This window comes from Nilaparvata lugens, chromosome 3 (genome assembly GCF_014356525.2).
Source record: "Nilaparvata lugens isolate BPH chromosome 3, ASM1435652v1, whole genome shotgun sequence".
Taxonomy (NCBI): Eukaryota; Metazoa; Arthropoda; class Insecta; order Hemiptera; family Delphacidae; genus Nilaparvata; species Nilaparvata lugens.
This window is the reverse complement of record NC_052506.1, coordinates 77106893-77133078: the sequence shown is the minus strand read 5'-3', so window position 1 is coordinate 77133078 and position 26186 is coordinate 77106893. Positions and strand designations below refer to the sequence as shown.

At 34.5% G+C, this 26186-nt stretch overlaps 2 protein-coding genes across 2 annotated transcripts in view; one reads left to right on the top strand and one right to left on the bottom strand.

Annotated features, from left to right (window-relative positions):
• Window positions 1-27: 27 nt before the first annotated feature.
• LOC111048977 (zinc transporter 9) lies at window positions 28-26079 on the top strand. Its single transcript, XM_039424660.1, has 14 exons — window positions 28-219; window positions 2171-2283; window positions 6732-7043; window positions 8240-8471; window positions 8892-8974; window positions 9369-9498; window positions 10547-10685; window positions 11392-11547; window positions 12221-12332; window positions 15575-15785; window positions 21639-21831; window positions 22104-22217; window positions 23552-23643; window positions 25991-26079. Exons 2-13 carry the CDS (start codon window positions 2190-2192, stop codon window positions 23594-23596), a joined length of 1821 nt encoding a protein of 606 aa, XP_039280594.1. The 5' UTR covers window positions 28-219; window positions 2171-2189; the 3' UTR covers window positions 23597-23643; window positions 25991-26079.
• The window catches only part of LOC120350581, an 11650-nt gene continuing 10118 nt past the window's right edge, over window positions 24655-26186 (bottom strand). The window contains exon 2 of the mRNA XM_039424662.1: window positions 24655-24998. Coding sequence (XP_039280596.1) covers window positions 24864-24998 — 135 coding nt within the window. The 3' untranslated portion in view covers window positions 24655-24863. The remainder of the gene's footprint in view (window positions 24999-26186) is intronic.

Here is a 26186-nt window from a genome sequence, read left to right as displayed (position 1 = left end):
GAAATCTGTTAACAGCTGATTTTCAATACAAACGGCTCGATTATTTTGTAGATTGTGGAGTGGATGTCAGTGCTAGATGTAGAAATAAAAGCTTATTCATGGATTCAAAGTAATTATTATAATGTTTATGTAGTGTTATTCAAGTTCTTATATAATCGAATTATTTCTTAATAACTTGAATATCTTATTCGTTCTTGATTCATTTATCAAACCTGACAGGTCAGTACCTAACTTTATCTCTTGCCACCTAGGCCTACATCAGTTAGATTTTATTTAGATGTCTATTATTTTGATTTTACTGCTCATTCTAACGTTTTATTTCAATTTTAATGTTTATTTTCAACTGTGATTACATCATATTATGCACCGTATAAAGTTATATCTTTTCAGATGTAACTATAAAGACAACATATTTATTTCATATCAATATAATACTGTATTAACCAAACTTGATGCACCAGAACTAGCATATCATATTATATTGATCGCGTTTGTAGCAAGCACATTTTATGCTGCTTCTCAGCGTATGATCACACATTGAATGCGTATGTGAGCAAGTGCACACTTGGTTATGCATGACCATGCGTGCAAATAAAGAAAAATTAGAAAGAGCAATAGAAACACACTAAAACTGTAACATTTTTGGTTGATCTCAGTGGGAGCAGCTACATGCATTTCACAATGATGTATTTCAATGATACTTTCCAGATTTTATTTTTGGCTGATCTAACGTGATATACCGGTACCTTAGAGTTATGATCACATTGGATGCTTATAATATGAAAGTGCACTTGTGGTCATGCATGACCGCAGCTGATAAGTATCATCAAGTGTACGCTTGTTTGCACTTGCAATCAATGTAAGTAGCGACAGACAAGTCACACGTGTTTTTATGGCTCTTTCCAGATTTTGTTTCTCATTTGCACGCGTTGTCTTGCGTGCACTAGCGCAAACGTACATCTAATATGATCATACCTTTAGCGTAGCTTATAATACCGTCTATGGGAGCGTTCTGTGTACCGGTAAATTTTACTAGCGGTAAAAAGTTTCGCTGCACAATGGGAACCATTGTAACAGTAAATGCCGGTTAAAATTTAACCGTGATTAACTCCAAGAGTACCAATCAGAGATCCCTCTTTTCAAGAATGCCTTCTCTGATTGGTTCTCGTAAAATAAATCACGATTAAAATTTAACGGGCTTTTGTTGAACCGGGCCTAAATGTTACATAATCCGTTTACCGGTAAATTATTCCTGCCTCGCAGTGGTAGCATGGTGCAGAAAGTCCCGCACCGTCTACGAAGACTCTCATTGGTCGATGGAATTATTGGATACTTGCGGGCCAATCAAGCCATCTTTTGTTTTGTCTAGATTTTCAGATCAAAGGATCAAGTCAGATGAAATATATTGGAAATATTAACCGTTTGACAGCTATGCTTATGATAAAGAATTAATAATATACTGTACAACAATAGAAATTAATATCCTCAACGTGGAATTTGTATGTAAATTTGTAACAGGTTAAAGTGGACATAAACATCCTGTTTGCATCCATCAAACAGTAATTTAAACAGTAGTAGTAATCGTAATATACTGAATACCGTATTTACATGACTATAAGAAATTTGATTATTTAAAATAATTGTTATGATAATACACTATGGCAGCATGGTTTATTCATGCACACACTTTTGAGGAAATTAATTTCAAAGTAGTTTTGTACCAGTCACGTGACTAGGACAATGTGTTATGTTTCCGTATTCTATAAATTATAATTCATTCAATATTTATCACTCTCACTGAAAACGAGTACAATTGGAAATAAGTAGCTTAGACCGCACATAAATGGTGCGAAGGAAATTGGAACAACTGAGTACTTCCTTCATTTCAATAATTATGTTCAAGTTTCATGTTCAATCTAAACTTCTCCATAATTGGGTAATTTAAAATCTCCTGATAAATATGAACATAATATTTATTATCACTCTTGCAGTGTAAATGACTTGATAAATTAAAGGATTTGTACTAGGCTATATTTTGCAGTGTATTCTATAATATTCTCCAATCATTCACAATATACCGTAGAAAGTTGAAATTTAGTTTACTGATATAATTGTATGTCTAAAGTATTCTCAATATTAGAAAAAATGATTATTGAATATTTTGTTCTAGGACCCACTCACTCTCCGTGATGATACCCAGATCCCAGTTCAAGTTTGCCAAGCGGTTGCTTCATACGGTTTCAAAACAGGTTTTTGATCCTGCAAATAGGAATCATCTTAATTGTGAGCCATTACATTTACGTTGTTTCCATCATTGCAAAATATAAGGCTCAACTCACACGCGATTCAGGTAAAGAAGAGACTGCTACTCTAGTCTCTTCTCGACGCAGCATGTGTTTCCAAATGGTGACACTCAGACCAGTCGATTCTAGACTCCGCGACGTCACCATTTGGAAACACATGCTGCGTTGAGAAGAGACTAGAGTTGCAGTCTCTTTTCGACTTGAGTCGCGTAAGTGTGAATTGAGCCTTAGAGTAACTTTAATAGTCACTGTTTTTAATGTTTCTGTATGTCGGGGCTTAGCCTCACCACCTAAGACAGATCATTTGAAAAGTGTAGCAAATTAAAAATAAAATATATGAATAATTATAGGCCTACCTTAAAAAAGAAAAATACTTGATATCAGTATTAGATATTTTAATTTTATCAACAGTTATGAATTCATAACACAATCAGTTCTCATTACAAAAGTGACTGTGTTGAATTGTAGTCGAGAATGCTCTGTTCTATCCTGTGAGAACAAACACATGGTGGCACAGGGAAACGAGAAATCATAAATTCAAATTTCCACAAAAAAATGCATAAAACTAGTAAAATACTATGTATTCATCATGCCATTTTTGTTCCGACAGTCGAAATGCCCAAATGTACCTCTTTACTTTTAGTGATGGCTTCGGAAAGATGTGCTCACGTTAGGCGTTCATAGCCTGTTATTGGTGGTGCAACAAAACAGGAATTTTTGAGACAGTGAGCCCGTTCTGGGTACATGAAAATGTGGTAAATTGCCCGATTCACATTTCACCCGGTAAAAATTGATGCGTCCCATGGGAACAATTTTGACAGATTCTGTACCAGAAACTTGTTCCAGTAACAAATTCCTGTCCCTCAGTCGAAGCCTGGTAAATTGTAACAGTTCCAATTTGAAGAGCTCTCATCGTTCGATTGATTTGTAGTCTGCTTGCTTCTCTGCGCATGCGCAGGCAAAACAACCTATCTTCTGCTTTATCCACATCATTTCAGAACCAACTCCAATCAAGATGTCGACTTACGACCAACATTATGATTTAAATGGCACTGATAATGTTTCCATTTACAACATAGCCATCCTAGAACCTAGAAAATTTTCTTCGATTTGTTATAGCCAACATATTTGTTATAGAATATGTGCGTGCATCAGCTTCAGCACCAGCTAATTGATTTGAATTTGTACTATTGCTTTAATTCATAAAATTAATTTAATAATGAAATAATTATTATGATAATACACTACAGCGGCCTTTGTTAATTTACGCAGTTACTCTACGACACATTTTGGTGGAATTTAATTTCAAAAGTGCGCGCCAAAAACTTGAACCGAAGATCTGAAGTGGTGTTCTATGGGAACAACCAGTCACTTAATGGAACAATTTACGATTGTAACTGGAACAATTTACTGTTCCCAGAACTTACACAATGTCATTTGCACCGATCAATTCATGAAGCTATTGGATTACTAATGAATTGACATGTATCACTCATGCCACCTCGCGACAGTGATCACCTCTTGAAAATATATCGTTCCCATCAGTTAGTCAACTCGTCTGCATGACACCTTCTAAAATCACAGATGGCAAGCTGTCGGGACCCTACCTCACAGAGTGTCACCTTGCTCGCCCGTGTCAAGTTGTCAACTCATCTGCATGGCTCCTTCTAAAATCACCTGTGCCAACGTGTCGGGACCTTCTTAATGTAAAATGCCAAAATTTACTTATACATTTCTCAACTTAATGGCCCATATGAATAAAACCGGAGCAAATGCTCATGAGCAAGAGCATAGAGCATAAGGTTTGAGCAAAATGTAGAAATGCTCATTTTTATATGAATAAGCTTTACCTTATGCTCCTGAACTCTGGAGCAAATGCTCACGTATTTTAAAGATTTTTCATCAGCTGATTCGCTTTTGTAGCCTTACTTTGTTTTTATAGCTCACGCAAGCGCTAAATATGCAAGTAGGGGACACCAAAGGCCTTAAAGAAATATAGACCCACAATGCCTATATGCCTTCCCATTGATAGTTCTTACTTGAAATTGAAGGCCGCCATTGGGGTATTTTAGCACGAGATATTATACATAATATACTGTATTTGTAATATTATAGATTACAAAGGCATTGGTTTGATGGTATGTAATAATCTTATAGGCTGCCCCCTCAATGGCCGATTTCAATTCCAAGTACGACATTAGCGCTGCATGTGAGTCTATGCATCTTCAAGGTCTTTGGGGGCACCGCTTGTGTTTGCGGTGTTTGCTTGTGTTCTGCTCTGTTTTCCATTATTTAGGAATAGAGTTTTAGGTTAGTTGAGTTTAGAATTTTGAAATAATAGCGTGAAAAAATGTCATCTCCATAATCTTCAGCATATTCTTATAATATCAATAGCTTCTCATAATCGTCTACACTCTCATCTTCTTAAATCCCTATTTCCTATTTTGTGATGGCTATATTTATATCAGGTAGCTGTATTTATTCTTTTGTAGGAATAATGGTGATATATATCATGGTTGAATCTAAAAAGAGTTTTATAGTTCTCAACTATTGGTTGTGATTGTATCTGGTATAGTTTCCTCTTCCTCATACGAATTATTTGAGCCATTTTACTATGAGCAAAAGGTGATAAGCTGCTAGACTAGACTCACCTTTTTTGAAGCATTTGCTTCAAAAGTTGAGCAAATGCTCTACTTTATTCATACAATTTTGAGTATAAGCTTTTACTTTTGAGCAAATGCTCAAAATATTTTTTTGATGCGCATGAGCAAAAGGTTTTGCTCACGTTTATTCATAGAAAATGAAGCAAATGCTCCATTTTTATAATTATAAGCAAATGCTCAACTTTATTCATATGGCCTATTGACTCACTCACTTCTAGGAAATTATTGGAATTCCTTATACTATAGTGGGATTGAGATACCACCAAAAACCAACAACTTTGTAAATACGGAGAGCAGCTGGTGATAGCAACGCAACTGAAACTGTAATAGCATCTATGTTCTAACATTAATTCGTTGTGTTGCTATCACCTCCCTATGAACAACAACATGGTTTTTTCTTGCATTAATCTCCGGTTAGTGATGGTAATTAACATTAATAGTAATAGCTCATTTATGGATTATGACTGAGTTCTCAATATCATGAACATACATAGTCAAATACTGTAGAGTAATTGAAATAGATCTGGATTTCACTTAATAAAATGCGTGTCATGTCATACTGCAATGCGTTTTAGTTCAAAATGTTTTAGCGTCAATCTTTTGAATGATGAATCTAATTCCATTCATTGAATAACTAAACAATGTTATGTAATCAGAGTTAATAGTTCCTGAAATCGGCTGTAGATCTAAACTGCTTTGACACTGAAAGTTAATTTGTCTATCTATCAATGAGTATTTCGCTGAAACACTACAAAAATGTTGTTACAATATAGGATGAGAATCATGGTTCAACTGAAGACTCTAAAATTTACCATATCTTGAGAATAATTTAACTTTTAGTTTTATCTATCTATTAACCGTTTAACGGATTTTTTAAAGTGAATAAAACTTGATTAGATTTGATCATATTATAAAGTAAGGAATTGGCTTATACATGCTCGGCTATAGGAAATACACTATTGACGCATTATGATTCATGACTCATGAACTTGTAATTTTATATAAAGATTATACATTTACCTAGGCTGGATATGGGCTTGTTCTCATTGCTATTAATAAATTACTTTTTAATGATTAAAACAAATTTATTCAATTTGTGATTCAAAGTTAAATGCAACAATAAAAGCTTAACCGAACAGAGCTTTCTCCAAGTGATTCGAGGGCGTAATTGGTAGCACGCGCTTCTCATAAATGAAAGGTTGCGAGTTCGAGACCAATCAAACTCATTTCTTTTTTGCTGGACAGTTTCAACTCTGATTAAGATTATCGTAATTTTGACAAAATAATAAATTATTGTTCTATTTTTTGATGGTTCCTAGACATAAGGAGATAACATTTTACCTCTTATAATATACTGCCATTTTTATTGTTTCATGTTGATAACTTTCCATGATTATTTAGTATGTAGTATGATGTCTTATTCAAAATGCCGAAAACTGTTCATCTTACTACTGAAAAATATTTCAATCCATCAGCATGGATCAATTCATAGGTAGAGTTCCACTTCGCTATTGTCTTCTATTGGTGGTTATTAGAATACTGCTATATTAAAATGATCAATATTATAGAATTCAACTGTTATAATGAAGTATAATTTGTAATTGTTTCCAGTTCCACAGCTCTGTGTATAAGTTATGTTCATAGAACTCTCTATGTGATATGGTCTTCTGACTCAAGACTCCACTTTCCATTGTGTTGTTCTAAGGGCATCTAATGGCTAACATTCAATATGAAAACCATTATAGAAATAAATTATATTTTACAGGTCGATTTTCAAAGAGTAGAGGTACGCTGTTTGTTATATCAGATCGAACTATCGTGAGGTCATCGATTGCCCTCAGTGACATCAAGAACCTGCCCGGATCAAAGTCTGAGGGGGATGCGTTGGATAAGAGAACTAAGTCTTCATCTGAAGAGAATGACTCCAACAAAGATCAACTTGAACCTACAGCCAAGGCAGCAGCAGTTGAGATCGCCAAAGAACTGGCTAATAAATTAGCAGTCAAAGCAACTGGCTCCGAAGCTGAACTGAGAGTAACAGAATTGCTGAAAGATAAAGAAACATCTAATAATACTGGTGAGTAATGCTTCTATTTTTAACCCTTTTTCAGAATCATCTATTTCATATCTTTCAAGTCTTACCTTCTTGAAACATTCATTCTCTGATCAACTAATCAACTTGATACATACATACACGCAACGTTAGTAGACAGAAGGTTGAACATACTCAGGTGTAAGATTCAAAGTGATGGAGGGAACGCCAGCGTGACGTCACGTGTAGTAAGAAAGTCTACTAACTTTGACATATACGTACAAATCCGTGTCCTGTTCCAGCCAGTGCCGGGTCTGGGTATGAACAACGCTTCTCCATCTTCCTCGGTCTTCCCACCATCGCTCGTCTTCAACCAGTCGCCATCTGTATCCTCTCTTCTTCACTTCGTTAACCACTGTGTCTTTCAATCGTCGTCGCGGTCGTTCTCTTGGTCTCCACTCTTCAACCCTCATCACTTCCATTCTCTTTGGCAGCCGATCCTCTCCCATTCTCTTCACGTGTCCAAACCAGCGTAGTCTCATGCTTTCTATCTTTCTCCTTATGCTTACCATGTTCAGTTCTCATTCAATTTGACCTCAAATATAATCAATTTGACGAGAAAAACAAACTATGTATTTCGTGTGAATACAGTATTAATCAATCCATTCACACGTGCGCGACTTTTAAATACCAGGGTGTTTGTCGCCTCTATGTTGAAAATATCCAAACCTAAAAGTAGGTTTGCAATTACGCATGAGACTACGCTGGCTTGAGCACGTGAAGAGAATGGGAGAGGATCGGCTGCCAAAGAAAATGGAAGAGATGAGGGTTGAAGGGAGGAGACCACGAGGACGACCGCGACCACGATTGAAAGACACAGTGGTTAACAAAGTGAAGAAGAGAGGATACAGATGGTGAAAAGTTAACGAAGTGGAGGAGATTTAATCAATTAAATAGATTTAATGTGAAAATAGATACATTTTTGGGGAAATGGTCCTCCTTCTTAGTCATAATTTTATTGCACTCGAGAAAAAATCTCATAATATAGAATCTACAATATCAATGTAGACCGCGACGACTCTATCTCTATCTCAATCTCTATAATATACAATCTCATAATATATTAATTTTCTTACTTTTGATTTACAAAATTTATTTCAAACATTATTGTAGTTTGTGTGTGTATGATGGATATGATCTTGTATTCTATTATTTTCCAATTTCTATATTTTCTCGTACAGGTAAGAAAGTGACAGCGGTGGCGGCGGCTCCGAAAAGGCAAAGATCATCGATGCCTCGTGTCGACTTGTCGGCGTCATCAGTCGAACGCAACTTCATCACTCCCGTGCGAGCAATGTCTGACTTCCTACTGAAGCCAGCTGAACTGGAAGACTTGAGGCCAAGCAAGAGGAGATCGCCGTATGAAAATGAACCACCAATCATCGTGTATTGGAGGAAAGACGTCGAAGCTAAGTGAGTAATAATCGCGCCATACTTATTCTACTTTTGAAAATTTTTTATTTCTATTAGACAACCACGAAATCATAAAAAATGTGTTTAGTATTTCCATACTAGATCAAAATATTCTCTTCTTATCACATGTTAGCATTTCAATGCAGCTACGATTCAATCATCGCATTTCATTATCATATTAGCTACAAATGCTGATACAAATTGGATACTAGATAATGGTAGGAACTGATTCAACCTCAAAGCTCACACTGTTCAGTTACTCACATCAATACAACCTCTTGAGTGGTTGCCAACTCAGATACAAACCGTTAGCTAATTGATTGTCGATTGAACGTTTGCAATCTCATAACAGATGTAAGACAATATACAGTGTACAATATTACAATTCCATTCTTTTAAAATAAACATACATTTTTTCAGAGCGATTGAAAAATGGGGTTCTCTAGAAGTACTTGAGAAAGAGAAGCTACAAAGGGAATTGGAAAGAAAATACTATGAACAGAGTAAGTAGATTTCATTTTTATTAGAACATTTTGAATCCGTCTATTAAGCTCATAGATGTTTACCTCTCATAGTTTACATTTTTGAACATTGAAGAAAGCTTGTTGTTCTTTTATGTTCAGGTATCTTATTTTTCTTCAGGTAATTCATGGCATCTTTCATGTTCAAAATTCATCTCTTAGCCAAAAAGAAATCCATTTATTTTAGAAGCAAAACCAACTAAATACTCTGATAAGATGAGTGAGGCTACTTATTGTGAAAGACTCTTCTTCTTAAATTTTTTATTAGAATGAGTCTCGATGCAACTATTAGTCCAAATTGAAATATTAATATATATAGATTGAATTCAAATTTTGTAGAATGGTTTTTCAACTATTGACTTTCTCTTATTTGCAGCTATATTTGCAACAAAACGAAGAATGAGAGATTTCAGACGTGATGTTGGCAGTCAAGCTGATATTATAATGGCGAAAACATCAGGCCTTTCTTCATCCTCTGGTCGTGTTGTCCTTACTGCGGTAGCTATGTGAGTTTCATCACTCAACATTACGGTTATTAATTAGTTGTATCTTGCCCGACCATCAAATTTGCGGTCAGTAATTTGTCAACAATCAACAGTGTCAATTTGTCATCAGTGCTTGAAACCAACATTTCCAAAATTTGAAATTTTTAATACTTTCTCAAATACTTGTTTACTATGTTTTAAAATTATTATTTTTTCTTGTATTGAGATAAGGTGAAAATTTTGCGAATAATAGGCTACAGTATTTGTACTCCAATCGTCTGGCAAGTTTTTAAAGTATCCTGTATTCTTCGTTTTATCAATTGACCAGTCTATTGAATTAACTTTAACTCAATAGTTGCTCCTTTATAAAAAATCAAGTTAGCAAAATCAAAAATGTAACAAGCCAGTTGTAAGTTGATAACAGAATATCATTTGCATAGTCATTATTTTTGCGAGTATGCAATTGGAAATCATTCAGCTCATTCGTTCTCAATGAATGTCGTTCAAATAAGCTTAATGATTCATTTCTCCATTAATTCAATGGACTCATAACTATTTTCAACTATGAGTAGACCTACTGTAAGGACAGTCATAGTTTGTGGTAATGATTCAAATTCAAAGGTGATTCCAATTTCTCCATTCTTGTGGGACATCAAAAGTTGATTTTTACTGTCTATAACACGAGTTGATAGGAAAGTGATTAGCCAAGCGTTTATGACGCATTTATAAGCGTTATTTGACGTTATTGCTATCTGACGGATGACTGCTTAGGGCCATATTCAAGAGCTATCAGCCATCGGCTTCAAAATCACTCCCGGTGGTTCAGAAAATGATAGGTCCATTCATATCTCTTCATTATCTTTCCCATTTGAGCATAAAAAATAGAAAGTATTGTACGAAAATATTTAACGAAATCTTCTCTATATTTTGTAAAAATATTAATTGTATTTTGCTGTATTACTGTAGATGAAAACCTTGTACTGATGACATAATACGCTCTAATAATTATCCTCATGATACAAGAATAATCCAATCTGAATGAAACTTAATCAGCGTTTGCTTTTTACAGTAATGGTACAAATTTCATCTTCAAACTGTGTGCTTGGAGGTATACTGGATCTCATAGTATGTTCTCAGAAACAATTCACTCACTTGCCGACACAATCAACCAACTCATCTTAGCATATGGAATCCACAAATCGGTGCAGGTTAGTGTTCATCTTGTACTATTTACCATTCTTTGATGTTAATTATTGGCGTTACAGTTGATTTTAAAAATCGTATTTTATCAAATCTTCAGTTATTTTGGAAATAGCTACAGATTACTCCTTTTACTACTTCTACTTGAACTTTTGCTCATAAAATTCGATCACTTGTATTCACATTGTCATTAAATTAATGATGATACAATTCGCTTTTTTAGGGCCAAGTCATATAAATAGTTTTTCAGACCAATCGGCAGGGCAGGAAGCTCTCCAATTGGCGGATTATCAGCTGATTCCCAAATGCCAACCCAATGTCAATCAGAGAGCTCCCTGCCCTACCAACTCGTCTGAAAAACGCCTCATGTGGGTTGGATCTTGAAGAATGAATTCCTTTCTACCGTATTATTTTTTACTCCATATCGTTCTGTTATATTTTGTAGCTTGGTTTTCAATCGGTTATTGTATATACAGTTGACGATTTCATTAGGCCCATTCCAATTTTTCAGTTTCCATACTACAGCAATAATTATTTTCAGCTTCAATATAAGTGAAAATCACACTCAAATGAAAAACCCATCAAATTGAAAAAAACAGCCTTTAATCAAAACCAACTTGAAGTACACATCTCATTTCCTCGTATTTGTTCAAGAAATATATTGAAAAACTTTCATCTCTTGTAACTAATAACAATCATGATATTGTGTTTCAGAGAGCAAATCAGGACCATCCTTATGGTTACACTCACATGAAATATGTCGCTTCGTTGATCTCTGGGGTGGGCATATTTTGTGTCGGTACTGGTCTGTCCTTGTATCATGGTATCACTGGACTCATGAACCCAGAGCCTATGGACTCATTCTATTGGGTCAGTACTCTAATTAAAAGAAATTTCAATTCTATTTTCTTCTACTTTAGAAATCCAATTGTTACCAACAAATTGACTAATAATGCTTGTCTGTAGCCTTTACGATTGAAACCTCATTCTCACAAAAATATTCTCGGAAAATATCGTGCCAGGTATCCGAGGAATGTTATCAGTCCCAGAATAGAAATCTCGGAAAATATCGTGCCAGGTATCCGAGGAACGTTATCAGTCCCAGAATAGAAATCAAGCTTCCACATTGTAAAATTCTTTTGGGTTGATCAACTTTCAGATTACCTTGGTTATCATGTTATTTCTTCAACAAGAGCAAAATATATATCTCTTTATCTTTATCAAATAGAAGTTATTGTAAGCTTTCAAATTGATCATATTATTTGATGAAAGTGAAACAAGAGTCTTGTGAAATTGTGGCTAAAATCTAGATCTATGTCTCAATGACTCACCAATAATCAGATTTTTGTTATTATATTGGGTGACTACGGAAGTAATAAATCATGTGTACCGTGTGAACAATCCTCTTGGACGTAACTGGTTGTAAATTTCAACTTGGAAGTATTGGCATCACTTTGTACTCATTCCTAAATACATTTATTTTATTAACTGATCGTTATTTTACATTCTCAGCTGCTTTCTCATACTAATTTCAATTTTCCAGGCTTACTTTGTGCTAGCTGGTTCTTTTGTCTCTGAGGGCGCTACGTCTCTGGTTGCCTTCAACTCAATAAAGAAAGGTGCTCTTGAACATGGGATGTCTTTCACTGAATATGGTGAGCTTCTATTCCATTAATAATTATTGCAGTTCATTATAAGATTCAATACAAATAACTTTCTTCGTCTGAGTTTCACCTCTTGGACTTAAGATGGTTCATCTTGTTAATTTATTGTACTTATTAATCTAAAATCCACTTGGATCATGATTCTAATCTTGTGAGTCATCTATTGCTATAAAATCTTGAGCTACTGATGGTTTATGTACATTGGAGTATTCTTTTTAAGTTTTCATTCAACTATTATAATGTCATTCTGTAAATATTATTCCGTAGGCTACTTGTATTTAGTAGAACAAAGAAGTAAAAGTAACCAGGTCACTGCCGTGTCATCGGATTGGCACGTGAAACTGCCAGTACGGACTGCCGTGGCAGTCAAGGCCTATTTACGACTTGAATGATATATTCAGGCTAGGTGGGACCTTACTGCAAGGGACCTACCCACAAAATGGCAAAACAAATTACTCTTTTACTTTTAGAAGAACATATTCTTGATTACATTATAATTTAATGAACATTTTAATTTAAAAAATACCAGGATGTAGTCAAGAACACAAATTTTATTTGTAGAAAAACACAGTCAGTTCCTTCTATTCGAATTTGACCACTATTGTGAGGTCCACGTTTATAATGGCAGTATTTGAGTAACATTGGTGTTGCTATCCTTGTCTATTAATCGAAAAAGCTGATAGCACTATCCTTTACTAGCTCAGCAGAGTTGCCAGATCGTTTTGTAGCAATGTTGAAATATTATTATAATTAATTAACAAAATATTTTATCTCAATTGCTCAATATTATTCTCCACTGCCATTATAGTGTGGACCTTACTATAGCAACAGCGGTATTGATAGTTACATCTTATGACTGACTAGCTGTCAGGCTCGCTTCGCTCGCCATATCCGTCTAGCCAGGGGGCTCCACCCCCTAGACCCCTGACTGGATCGTCCAAAAATGAGATCAGCGGGCTCGCTTCGCTCGCCTGCAACGAGACCTCAGCTGAACCTCTGTACCGAATTTGAATGTATTATGTCAATTTGATCTCGAAAAACACCTGTTACTATATCGGCGTATCTTTGGCGAACAAAATTCTTCCACCTCAGCTAAACCTGTGTACTGATTTTTTCTAAATATAATTACATCAATTATTGAAAGTGGTGAGGAAACGCAGAAAAGCTGTGAAAACGCTAATTTTGGGCTTATCTTTGGCGTTATTCCAAATTCCTTCTAATACAACATTATTGCACCCCAGCTGAGCTTCTGTAGTAAATTTGAGCATTTTCTGTTTATTTGTTCTCGATAAAGCTGAGAAAACGCAGATTTTGGGCGTATCTTTGAAAATTTTTCCAAATCCGTTCTTATTGCGCCTCTAAAGGGCCAACTGAACACACCTACCAAATTTGAAATGTTATGTGATATTTTTATCATATGTTAGGACGATCCAGTCGAGGGTCCAGACTAAACGTCTGGCTAAACGGATATGGCGAGCGAAGCGTGCCTGACGGCTAGTAATATAATATTCCCAGGAATAGCTCTGATTGAAGTAGCAGTACTCAATCAATTTTTCCGCGATAAATCAGGACCTCCTAAATGGGTATTTAGGAGGTACTGCATAAATTGGTATTTAGGAGGTCCTGGATAAATGCATTTCAATCTTCAACTTAATGCCAACCTGACAAAATTTTTAATTTAGTTACCAGAACAACTGTTTCGAAGAGGTACTCTATCTAGATTATAGTTGTATATTAACATATGGTATGGACATTTCAATTATAATTTTAAGATATTGGAATAAGAAGAATAAACATGCTAAAAGACGAAGTTCAAACCCTCAAAAACCACCCTTAGAGTTAAAATATCGCCAAAAGATTTCTTAGTGCGCGTCTAAAGGGCCAACTGAACATACCTACCAAATTTGAACGTTTTTGGTCTGGTAGATTTTTAGTTCTGCGAGTGAGTGAGTGAGTGAGTGAGTGAGTCAGTCAGTGAGTGAGTGCCATTTCGCTCTTATATATATATAGATAGATTTCACAAAGCTCGGTCAAGGCATTTGATCAGGTACGCTTTACAACGTGTTCTCTGGAACATATGATTAGATAAATGAATTCCAGTGCATACTTGTAAATCGTACCCGGCTTGACCGTGCTCAAATGTCGTGACCGAGCTTCATGAAACCCAGTCACTAGTGGCTCTATTTTGCATAATTTTGCTATAATTTAAATATTCATATTTTTACTATAATTTTAATTGCACAATATTTTACCAAAGATTTTGTCAGAAATACAGTGTTTCAAAATTTACTTTGTAACTTTGATTCATAAAAATCTATTCGAAAAATATATATTCGTTTATTCATTTATTGGTTCGTTCATTCATAACATAAAGCGCTGTATTAAATATTGTTACAACGGGAAACACCTCAAGTTTTTATTAGGATAGTTTGAAAGTATGAAATTTCGCTATAACAAGCACTGGATTCAGTCACATTACAATGGCTGCCTCCGTTGGACCCGAGAGTGCTACTCAACAGCCAATCTTTATTCAAGATAAAAAACTTACAGGGATAGTTTATCTAGATTAATTGCAGCAATTTTCGACAAAAAATATTTATGAGAATAACGAAATGTTCACTCACTGTAAGATGGCACACAACACTATCTAACTGACATTCACGAACGCTTGGGTCCACTGTTGAAAGCTATTTTCAATTCAACTACCGATAGCACTTGTGGCGCAATTTCGCACTATCAAACAATTCTAATAGAAACTTGTAGTGTTTTCTTTTAAAACAACCCCAAAACCAGCTCTGTAACTTCCATTAAACTTATATAAATTTTCAAAGTTGTAAAGTAACTTTTGTATCACATGTATAAAAATATTTCCGAAATTCAAAAAATCTCATTATTTCCATTCAGATTCAATACGGTAATTGATAAAAGTAATCAAAACTGTATAATATTTATATAAACATCTTCCAAAGTCAATCAATCTCATCATTCATTCATTATTTTCATTCACATTCAATAAGGTAATTGATAAAGTAATCATGTTTATCTCCCCACATATATAATCTAAAAGTCTGATTTATTTCAGTAAAAATAAAGAACTTTCAATAATATTTCCTATTTCATTTCAAAACTCTATCTGTTAATTTATTTTGAATGATAGCCCTGAGCTTTAGACATTTTTTTCAATAGAATAGTAGTTATCAATGCTTTGAGTGATGTTATGGTTTATGTGACAGTGTTGAGGGGCAAGGACCCCAGTGTGAATGTGGTGCTACTGGAGGATCTGGCAGCAGTGGCGGGGGTGATGGTGGCCGGAGTGTGCATGGGCTTGTCGTCCCACTTTGACAGCGTCATCCCCGATGCGATCGGCTCCCTTCTGGTTGGCGGCATTCTGGGCGCAGTCGCCTCCTTCATCATCTACACCAATGTGGCCGCTCTGTTGGGCAGGTCAGTGACCCGGTTGCATCAACTGCTAATTAAGGACGTCATTCGTTTGCCTGTTGGTTGGTTGAATGGCGAAAACCGCACATCGATATCTAAATCCATTTCAAAGCTATTCACATTTAAATATTCTGATAAATCATAAAAAAATGAAATAGATGAGTACATTAAGAATATGACTTCAAAATTTTCTGTTCAAAGGGTTAGGCTAAATACGTGAGTGGATGTTACTATGAATGTTTACTATTACTTGAAAAAGTGGAATTTGGTAGTTAGGATTTTTTTATATATTCAATGTAGGCCTACTCATTTATTTAATTTTTTATGATTATATAATTATTTATAAATGACCTATATGATTATTCCATTTTTGTAAATTATATAAGGCATTTGTCAAGCCTGTAGTGTGTTATGGCTCTGAGACTTGGGTACTTACTTCTGGGGACATGGAAAGGCTTCGCATCTTTGAAAGAAAGGTTATTAGGAGGATAGTGAGCCCTGTTTGTGGAAATGGAATTTGGAGAAGGAGAAAAAATAGCGAAATCGAGCGCTTCCTGGAGAGTGAAGACATCGTCCGATTTATTAAAGCTGACAGGATTAGGTGGATAGAACATTTGATTAGGATGGGTGTTGAAAGTATTGCCAAATGTGTATGGAGAGAAAGAATATACAATAGAAGAAGAAAAGGAACGCCAAGGACAGATGATGTGGAGCGGGATTTGAGAACGATTGGAGCTCGCGACTGGAAAAGGTAGGCGGAGGTAGGGAGAGATGGAGAGGCTTTGTGAGGTGGGCCAAGGGTTGTAACAACATGTAGAGCTGAGGTGTGAGTATGATTTATTAGTATCTTGAATTTGAATAAGTTTGAAACCGTTCGAAATATGGGTGTGCAGTTTTCGCCATTCGTTTGCAATTCTGTATCGAAATCATGTAGAGTATCATTTGACCACCTTCCCATTTAAAAAAATGAAGGATTCGGGATGGATAAATATTAAGCTGTTTCTATAATTTTCACCAACTCTATATCATAATAAGTACTTATTATAATAATGAGTCTGAGAAATCTAAATGCTGGACATTTTAACGGTAGCCTGTGGTCTTATTAAAAAGTCTACATAATATCGTACTCGAGCAATTCCTCCTCTTCATTATCATTGTTTGTTGAAAACAATGTATGCTTATAGACGCCACAACTTCTACAGTAAAATCTATTTTTTCCTAAAACAGTACTCACACTACAAATTCATATTCATATAGGAGCTCTTTCAGGATTACTTTAGAGTATTAAATAAATAACGGAGCTGAACACTTTAGAAGCTCTGTATTTTTGCTCTAGTAATTATTTACAATACCATTTGATATTCTTAGATTATCCAGAAAATTTATTTTATTTGATAAAATAAAATTTTATTTGATCTGTAGTAAGAGATTATTGTCACATTCAATTGAGCAAAGAAAATATACACCTTCTGTGACGATGTTCTGATTATACAATTGAATACCAGTATATAGTATATAGTATATAGTATTATTATGTTATCAATAATAACTCATCTCTTTTATTTCAATCTTTTTATTCTCTTATTTGAATTTTCTACAACTATCCTATGGGATTACGTTTGAGTAAATTAATATCAAATCTTCGGAACTGAACATTTGAACATAGAATATTGTTTTCTTGGAAATATTTTATTTTCTCTAGAAAAGGAATGATATCATTTTTCAATCGCTATTATTATTTTTCTGAGCTGGATTTTGAAGCACTGTATATTATTTAAAAAAAAAATCATTTTATTTTTACTCTTTGATAATTCAAACAATTATTTTTTCGTAGTTTGGGTTTATTTATTTCACTGAATAACTCTTGGACTGGTAATTATTATCATGTATGCTATTCTCCTATAATTATCACTGCATTTACATTGTGTAGTTTTGTTTACTATTATCATTATTAGTATTGATATAATTATCATACCACTAGCCGGAGTCTACTGGCTCAATCTCGACTTCCATTTGAACAAGGGCAGTAACTGAATGAATGTGTTAGATGAATTGAGTGATTACAGACACGTTGGATGTGAGGAGTTTGATGAATGTGGTGTGTATGCTGACTATTTGAGAGAGAATGGCATGAATGCTTTAAGTATTATACATTTAAGTATTAGGAGTTATCGGAAAAATTTTGATGATTTTATCATTCTTTTGGAATGCCTTAAACACAAATTTGATATAGTTATACTGACAGAAACCTGGTTGAGTCTTGATGAGAACATAACACATTTAGAGGAATACTGTAGTTTCCGTACATCAGTTAAATTCAATCAGAATGATGGAGTGTTGATTTATGTAAGATCTGAACTTAATGCGTCCTGTAAAGAGATTAATATTGGAGGAGTAAATTGTTTAGATTTGGAATGCTATAGAGATGGGCAGAAGTTTGGAGTTTTATGTGTCTATCGCTGTCAGGGCCTGGACTTGTCAAATTTTATCGGTGGACTTGAAGATAGGTATGATGATAGGAGAAATAGTTTTAACGACACCATCGAGATTATAGCCGGTGATATCAATTGTAATATTCTCTCAAATCAAATAAACAATATCAGTAACAGATACCTAGATGCGCTTTATGAGGCCGGTTTTGTTTCTTGTGTTAACGTTCCTACAAGGCGGACGGCCTTCGCTTCGACCTGCATTGACCATATTTTTGTCAAGCACGTTGATGCGGAGGCCCTCCGTCCAGCTGTTTTCCGTGCTGACATTACCGACCATTATGCGACATCAATACTAATTAAAAATAAGAACTACTCACCCAACATGAGACCTGCACCTCTCTATGCTTCCATTGACTACTTGAAATTATCAGAGACTGTTTCACGACAAAACTGGGATGATATAACCACAATAGATAGCGTCAATCAATGTACTGAATCCTTTATTAGAAAAATCAAAGAAGTACAAGATAGTTGTACTACTCACAAATCAAAAACCGTTAAATCTAAAAAAATAAAACCCTGGATCACCGATTCGCTTGTTAACTCCATTAAAAAAAGAAATAAATTGAGTAAGCTTGTTATCAGACAACCATTTAATTTGCAATTAAAATTATACTACAATAACTATAGAAAAACTTTGAACAGATCATTAAAAAATACCAAAAATAGCTACTACAGGCAAAAATTACTATCCGCTACTAAACCCATATCATTTTGGAGAACTATTAATGAGATATCGGGTATTAATCCTCAAAATAACTCATTCCCAATTCAAAAATTTCTAAATGGTAATTATGCTAACCGGAACCCCCAGACAGAGAGTTGTTCTACCACCTTTGACATAACTAATAAATTCAATATTTTTTTTCTAAAGTTGGAGAAGCTCTAGCAAATGTTATAAAAAATGAAAACCAAAATAATAACCCACTTCACATGAACTACCCGCCAATCAACTCGGTTTTTGTCTTGCAACAAGTAAGTGAGTTGGATGTGGAAAATTGCATTACAGAGCTGCGTGGTGGTTCTTCACCCGGCTGCGATGGTATACCAGCAAGTCTTTTGAAAAACAATATTAACTCTATTATAGTTCCCCTCCGACACATTATTAATAGAAGCTTCACTACGGGTACTTTTCCAGACGTTCTCAAGCTAGCAAAAGTCATTCCACTCTATAAATCTGGTGCCAAAGACGATTTGAATAATTTCAGACCAATCAGCCTTCTCAGCTTCATTTCTAAGGTTATTGAAAAATGTTTCAAGAAGCAATTCATCAAATATCTGAAGAATAATAACATACTAATAGATAACCAATTTGGGTTTAGGGATGACCGCAACTCTTCCAACTGTTTCTTCCAGCTCAGTGATTATTTGAGACAGGGCATAAATAATAACAATATATCCTATTACTATTTATTGACCTGGCAAAGGCATTTGACTCTATTGATCATGATTTGCTGATAAATAAACTAACGGCCATAGGAATTACTGGTGTAGCACATGATTGGGTAAAAAGTTTTCTGTCGAACCGCCGCCAATTGGTATCCATTGGAGAAGTAGAAAGCAACGTACAAGACATTAGATATGGTGTGGTCCAAGGTAGCACCCTTGGTCCGATTCTATTCCTGGTTTACATCAATAATATCATTCAGGAAAATATGTCTGGGAAAATGATGCTTTTTGCTGACGACACCGCAATCTATTTTGAGGGGACAGCTGGGAGCATGTCTACAGAATCGCTTCAAGTGAGCTGAGGCAATTGAAAAGTTGGTTCAATACAAATATACTCAGCATGAACACTAAAAAGACCAAATGTTTGCCTATTTTTCTACGTGACAGCCGTGCTCCTCCTACCAACATTAAACTGAGGGTTCATACATGCGGTGCTGATTGGTGTGACGATTGCAGCTGTGATGTGATAGAAACCGTGTATGATTACAAATACCTAGGTATATGCATAGATAGTCGACTGACATGGAGCACTCATGTTAGATATCTCAATAGTAGGTTGAGGAAGATGATTTATGTGTTCAGCCAGCTGAGGGGAATCTTGAGTATAAATCACCTGAGAACCGTTTATTTTGCATATGTCCAGTCTGTCTTGTCCTATGGTATTGTTTTATGGGGAGGTGCGCCCAAAACCTTACTAGATGAATTATCAGTCACCCAGAAAACAATTATAAAAGCTGGCCTTGGCCTTTGCAGAAGATTTCCATCTGATCAGTTGTTCCTGACTTTTGATGTTTTCAGAATTAGGCAACTCTTCATCAAGGCAGTTCTTTTGTACATGTTTAAGAATAAAATACACTTCAATTCAGAGCCCAATCACCCTCATTTTACTAGGCATGCGCGATTTCATCACTCGGGTCTCCCGCGTAACTTACGCTCAGTTTGCGACAGGAATATATCATTTCTGTGTCACACCATTATGAATAATATTCCTCATGAAATTAGTCAGCCTGGCATATATAAAATATCCAAATACAAAAAAATCGTCTCAAACTGGCTGAAGACTATGGATGTAGATCAATGTGAGCGGCTGCTACAATCTGCCTACCAACACTAAATTGGCCTACCTAATTTCCTCTTTCTTTCCCCCTTTCTCTCTTTGTCAACAGACTGTCAAGTGTAGACCCTTTTCTCATGGATATATCCCATGCCATTGCGATTGCTCCGTATTCAACGTGTCTGGGTGTGTGTGTGTGTGTGTGTGTGTGTGTGTGTGTGTGTGTGTGTGTGTGTGTGTGTGTGTGTGTCTTTATTATTAAATAACAAATAATGCTATCAGTAGAATAATAAATAATATACAGTTCTGAACTCATTGACCCACGAACAGGCCCATCAGGCCTATGTGGGCAATTATTATTTCACTATTAGGGTTTAGATCTGATTTGCAGTGCAATTTTCTCAGATCTTAGGATAAACTATAATAGTCTAAAGCTCTCTATTTATAACACTATTAATAGATATCAACCTTTATTATTTCTTATAAAATGTATCACTATTATAATTTAATATAATTAGCCTATTGTATTACTCCTTAGGTCATGAAGTTTTATTTTACACAATTGTTACGTTGTGCTGCTTGCATTTTGTGCCCTTTTTAAATATTGTAATCATGTATAATTTGGCGAAATAAACTCAATTCAATTCAATTCAATATCAAATTCATTTTTTCATTGGATCAGATCAAATGTGTTTCAACCAATCAATTGAATTCACCATGTCCTTGAAAAATCTCAGATATCATCGACTTGAATTTTATACATAATTTACTCATGTAAATTACATAAATATATTTTTTCATGTAATTACCAGTTGTAGTTGTCTACATTTTATGATCAACTAAGAAACATTTTTTTTGTTGCAGGTCCATTCCAGAAGAATATTTGAATAAGATCAATACCGAATTGGAGTCTGACGTCATGATAAGAGCCATCTACGATGTTAAAGGGATTGATATTGGAAACTCTCTAATCAGGTATAAGGCTGAATTAGACTTTGATGGCAGAGAATTGACCAGAAGCTATCTGGATAAACAAGACTTGAATTCACTTCTTGAGGTATTTACTATTTATATTGCTATTCATCTTCTCAATATCTAAATTCCAATTTCAGATAGGAATAATTAGATGAACAGTAATTTGAGCCAATAGTTGTATTTATTTCAGTTAAACTCATACTTTCTCTTTGAAACTGAAGATATAATAATATTATTGTAGTAAAAAGTTTATATCAAATCAAATCATCTTTATTGCCAAGAAAAAGGAACAAAGTAAACAAAAACTTGCAAATTGGTTTTGATTCCTTGTAATCGTTTCAATTCGCATTACAGGAGGTGAAGGGTTTCAACGACATAGATCAAGTGGAATCGTTCATGATCAAGCATAGTGAAGCTATTGTAGATATGATGGGCGGCGAGATTGACAGGATCGAGATGAAGTTGAGGGTAAGTTTTTCGTTTGTTACCGCCCCAGATGGGGGTAGAAGAGAGATTTCTGAATTCTAAAGGTTGAATCATGGGACTTTATTAAACAAATAAAAATTTGGTTTTTATATTCAACTTCAAAATTTTATTAAATCAATTAGCTAATTTAAATTTGGACAACAAATAATCTGTATCATGTCATTGCATAATTCCGTGGGAAATGAAAATAATGCAATTTTGAAATATTCCGAAATACTAGTGTATTTTCCATCATTAACGGAAACACAGTTCCGTGATAATACCTCAACCCTGCATAAAATTCAAGTCTTTCCGGATGCAAGTTAGCAAAATCTTACGTGAGAAAATTAGTTTCAACAGAACAATAAATTTCTCACGATAAAAATTCACACAGCTACAAGATCACTAGTCTCATTGTTGATGTCCTAATTCTACACTTTTCGAATGAACCCATACTAAATTTATCTCTATGAAAACGCAAACCCATAATTAATTTCTTCTTTGATTCATGATTAATACTTCTTTGTAAATTGATATTTATTCCTATAGACTAAAAGCATATATCTATGTATTCTTGTGCACTGTAAATGACAATAAAGAATTATTGAATTTATTTCAATATCATCACCATTACACGTTAATATATGAGAGTGGAAATCTATTATGCAATTGACAGTCGCTCAATCGCTTTTTGTCATCAGATGCAAGCCAGTACTTTTGTAGCCTGAGGAGAGTGAAATAACCCATCTTTTTTCTTTTGAATACGTTCACAGAATGATGGAAATAGGGTTTTTACATTTTCAATAATATATTCAATATTGAAATTTCAAAGAACAGTATAATTTGCTGATTAAATTGAGTTCATACATCTTCAATTAAAAAGTATTTTGAATTTAAAATCAAAAAAGGTTGTTTGGCGCTCTTATTTGATATTATATTTTGAAAGTTTCAATAACTACACGGAAATCAAAAAGCACGCAGCATTCTGTGAATGTAACACCCATCTATATCAGCAGATATTTTTTGTCATGGAAATAAGTAAGAACAATCATAGAACAAAACACACTAATGCACATAGTTTCCAAACCCTCACATAATATTTCAGAAATTAATATTTGATTTACAACCTTCAATAAATGAGTTACTGCACAGTTTATAGTTCAATTTATCCCGCATTTACTTACAAATTGAATTCAAACTGGTTTGAGAAACTAATTTTCTAATAATAATGTAAAATCTCTCGATGATTTAAACTGATTTTTTAATTGTATTATTCTCAAATAACTCTCAATAAATAAATTAATTCACATTAATAAATTTTTATAATTCTTTTACAGAGGAAGTTCCCAGACATCCGGCATTGTGATCTTGAAATACTTTAATTTAGTCGACAAAGGAAGGTAGCGAGTGATCTTTTGGACTGTGATATGTGAGTATAATTCCTCAATCATTCCACTTGTTTAGTGTATTGTGTTAATTATACTGAGGGATCCAAAAAAAGTAAATATTAATTGACAGTGAACGTAAAGAGAAAAAAATTACAACTATAAATTTTCTCTGTATTGTAGTTCAATGGTTTTTCAAAACATAGTGTAGCATGAGTAACCCGCATGCAAACTGTGAGTCCGTTTCAGACCGTTTTCATTTTTACTTTCCTTGCCCTATTACCTTAGGTAAGAAAAGTATTGCTTTCCAAAAAAATTTAAGGTACCCTAATTTCATGTTTTCTATAAGTTTCAAGGTCCCCTGAGTCCAAAAACATGATTTTTGGGCGTTGGTCTGTGTGTGTGTGTGTGTGTGTGTGTGTGTGTGTGTGTGTGTGTGTGTGTCTGTGAACACGATAACTCCATTCCTAATTAACCGATTGACTTGAAATTTTAAACTTAAGGTCCTTATACCATGACGATCCGACAATAAGAAATTCAATAAAATTCAATTCAAAATGGCGGATAATGGCTAAAAAACATATTTTTCACGGTTTTCTCGAAAACGGCTTCAACGATTTTCTTCAAATTTATACCCTAGATAGCTATTTATAAGCCCTATCAACTGACATGAGTCTCATTTCTGGGAAAATTGTAGGAGCTCCGTAATATTCCTGAGAAGAATGAATTATTTTGTTGAATTTCTATCACGATTTTCTCAAAAATGACGACCGATTTTTTTCAAATTCATACCCTGTATAGTTATTTATCAGCTCTATTAACTGGCATGAGTCTCCTCCCTGGGAAACTAACAGGGGGTCCTTCTCGTGCGTGAGGTAGGTAGGTAGAGCAGTTTATTCAAAAGAACACATGTCGATATTTTATTTGTAGAACAGCTGTTTTGACAACTTTTAAAAAATCTTCAAATTTCATAATTCAAACAAAGGAAAATGTACTCTGAAAACAATAACAATAGTATAATCATAGTTTTTATTATTTAGCCGCCAATCGGCATAATGTTATTCCCCGAAATTATCCTCTTTTAAGAATGAGGCTTATAGATCAATGAGCAAGGAAAGTTGTGTGAGTGTACCACACCAGATTTTTCAATTTTGAGCTGTGGTCGAGTGTCATTGTTCAGCTCAAAGCGCATCCGCTACCCGAAATACGGAGAGACGGCTATGTTGAAAATCGTAGCATTGACGACGCGTATTATGTAGTGTTGCTACGCCTTATGGAAATCGCTAGATTGATTAATATTATGAGATACATCTTTGAAAATACTTCGCTCATGAATCCGCGGTCTGAAACGAGACGCTGCGGTACGGCGGTCTGAAACGAGACGCTGCGGTACGGCGGTCTGAAACCAAGAAATTCATTGGCAAAGTGTGTACACATTTTCTTTTAACCCTTTGTATATAAAACGTGTTTGCTGAGTTGTTTCTCAGTCGATCTAAATAATTATTTTTGAATGAGCAATAAATTGATAAAAGTGGCGTTGGGATAAGATAATTTTTTTTAACTCTATTAGTTATTTTCCCGACAGAACTCAATATTCATAAAATTCATACCCATTTCTTACCAGCTTATTTAAGTCAATGAAGGATATTTCTATTACGAATCTATAATATCAATTGAGAAATAATGTTAATATCTCGAAATTGATCGGTTTAAAAGTATTGAAATAATAAAAAAAATTATTTCTTACAAACTTCGGCTACAGAATTCAACATAAGGTGCTAAATGATGAGAAGTAGGACAAACATAATTTGTATCTTGGTTTCAAGTGAAATTTGAATTATTTTTAAAATTGTGATAGAAGTTTCTTGTTTGGTTTCGTGTTTGGAAGTAAATCAATCAGATAAATTCAAAATTCGAGTTGATAAATATTTTGGACTTGAAATGTGTAAAATGTTTAAAGTCGAATCATGAACTCTATATAACCTCTGGACTGTTTATTATTTTAAATGACGTTAAAAGCAGTTTTGGGCGGATGTCTGTTGTTTACACCTGGATAAATAAATAAATGAATTAATTAATCAGAATTGTTCTGGTGCCCCTTTTCTTTCTCACCATTGTTGATTTTTTATAATTTTCCCACATTTACTTACAAGTGTGGTTTGATACTAATTTTATATTTGTGATCTTTCCCCGCGCACACATTTATAGTCCATGCGGTAAAACAATTTCCATTGATTATATTATTGTGATTTGTAAATAAAGTGTTCATTGCTTGAAAATAATGAATTGAATTACGTTATTCTTGGATTTAACATTGTTTTATTCGTTCTACCTTTTGGTATATTCTGATTCAGAATAAAAGTGAACATTGTATTCTCTGTTATGTTTCAGATTTATTATCGTATATATTCTTCTGCTTCGTAACTCAGTATTGAGCTCTGCTATTGTCCACTTTCTGCTGTTAGATATATTTTCATCTGGTGAGTGCCCAACTTCTCTTTTAATTTGACGTGATATTATTTTTAATTTTAACAATGTTTTCAAACTACATACTATCCTTTATGCTGTAGCTTTCAAAATAATTTCC

Bases quoted from the DNA above. Each gene is read 5' to 3' on its own strand.
- LOC111048977 (XM_039424660.1), top strand. From the start codon at position 2,190: ATGATACCCAGATCCCAGTTCAAGTTTGCCAAGCGGTTGCTTCATACG. The intron at 10,686-11,391 runs GTTAGTGTTCAT...ATTGTGTTTCAG, and splicing joins GAATCCACAAATCGGTGCAG to AGAGCAAATCAGGACCATCC. The intron at 15,786-21,638 runs GTCAGTGACCCG...TTTTTGTTGCAG, and splicing joins GTGGCCGCTCTGTTGGGCAG to GTCCATTCCAGAAGAATATT.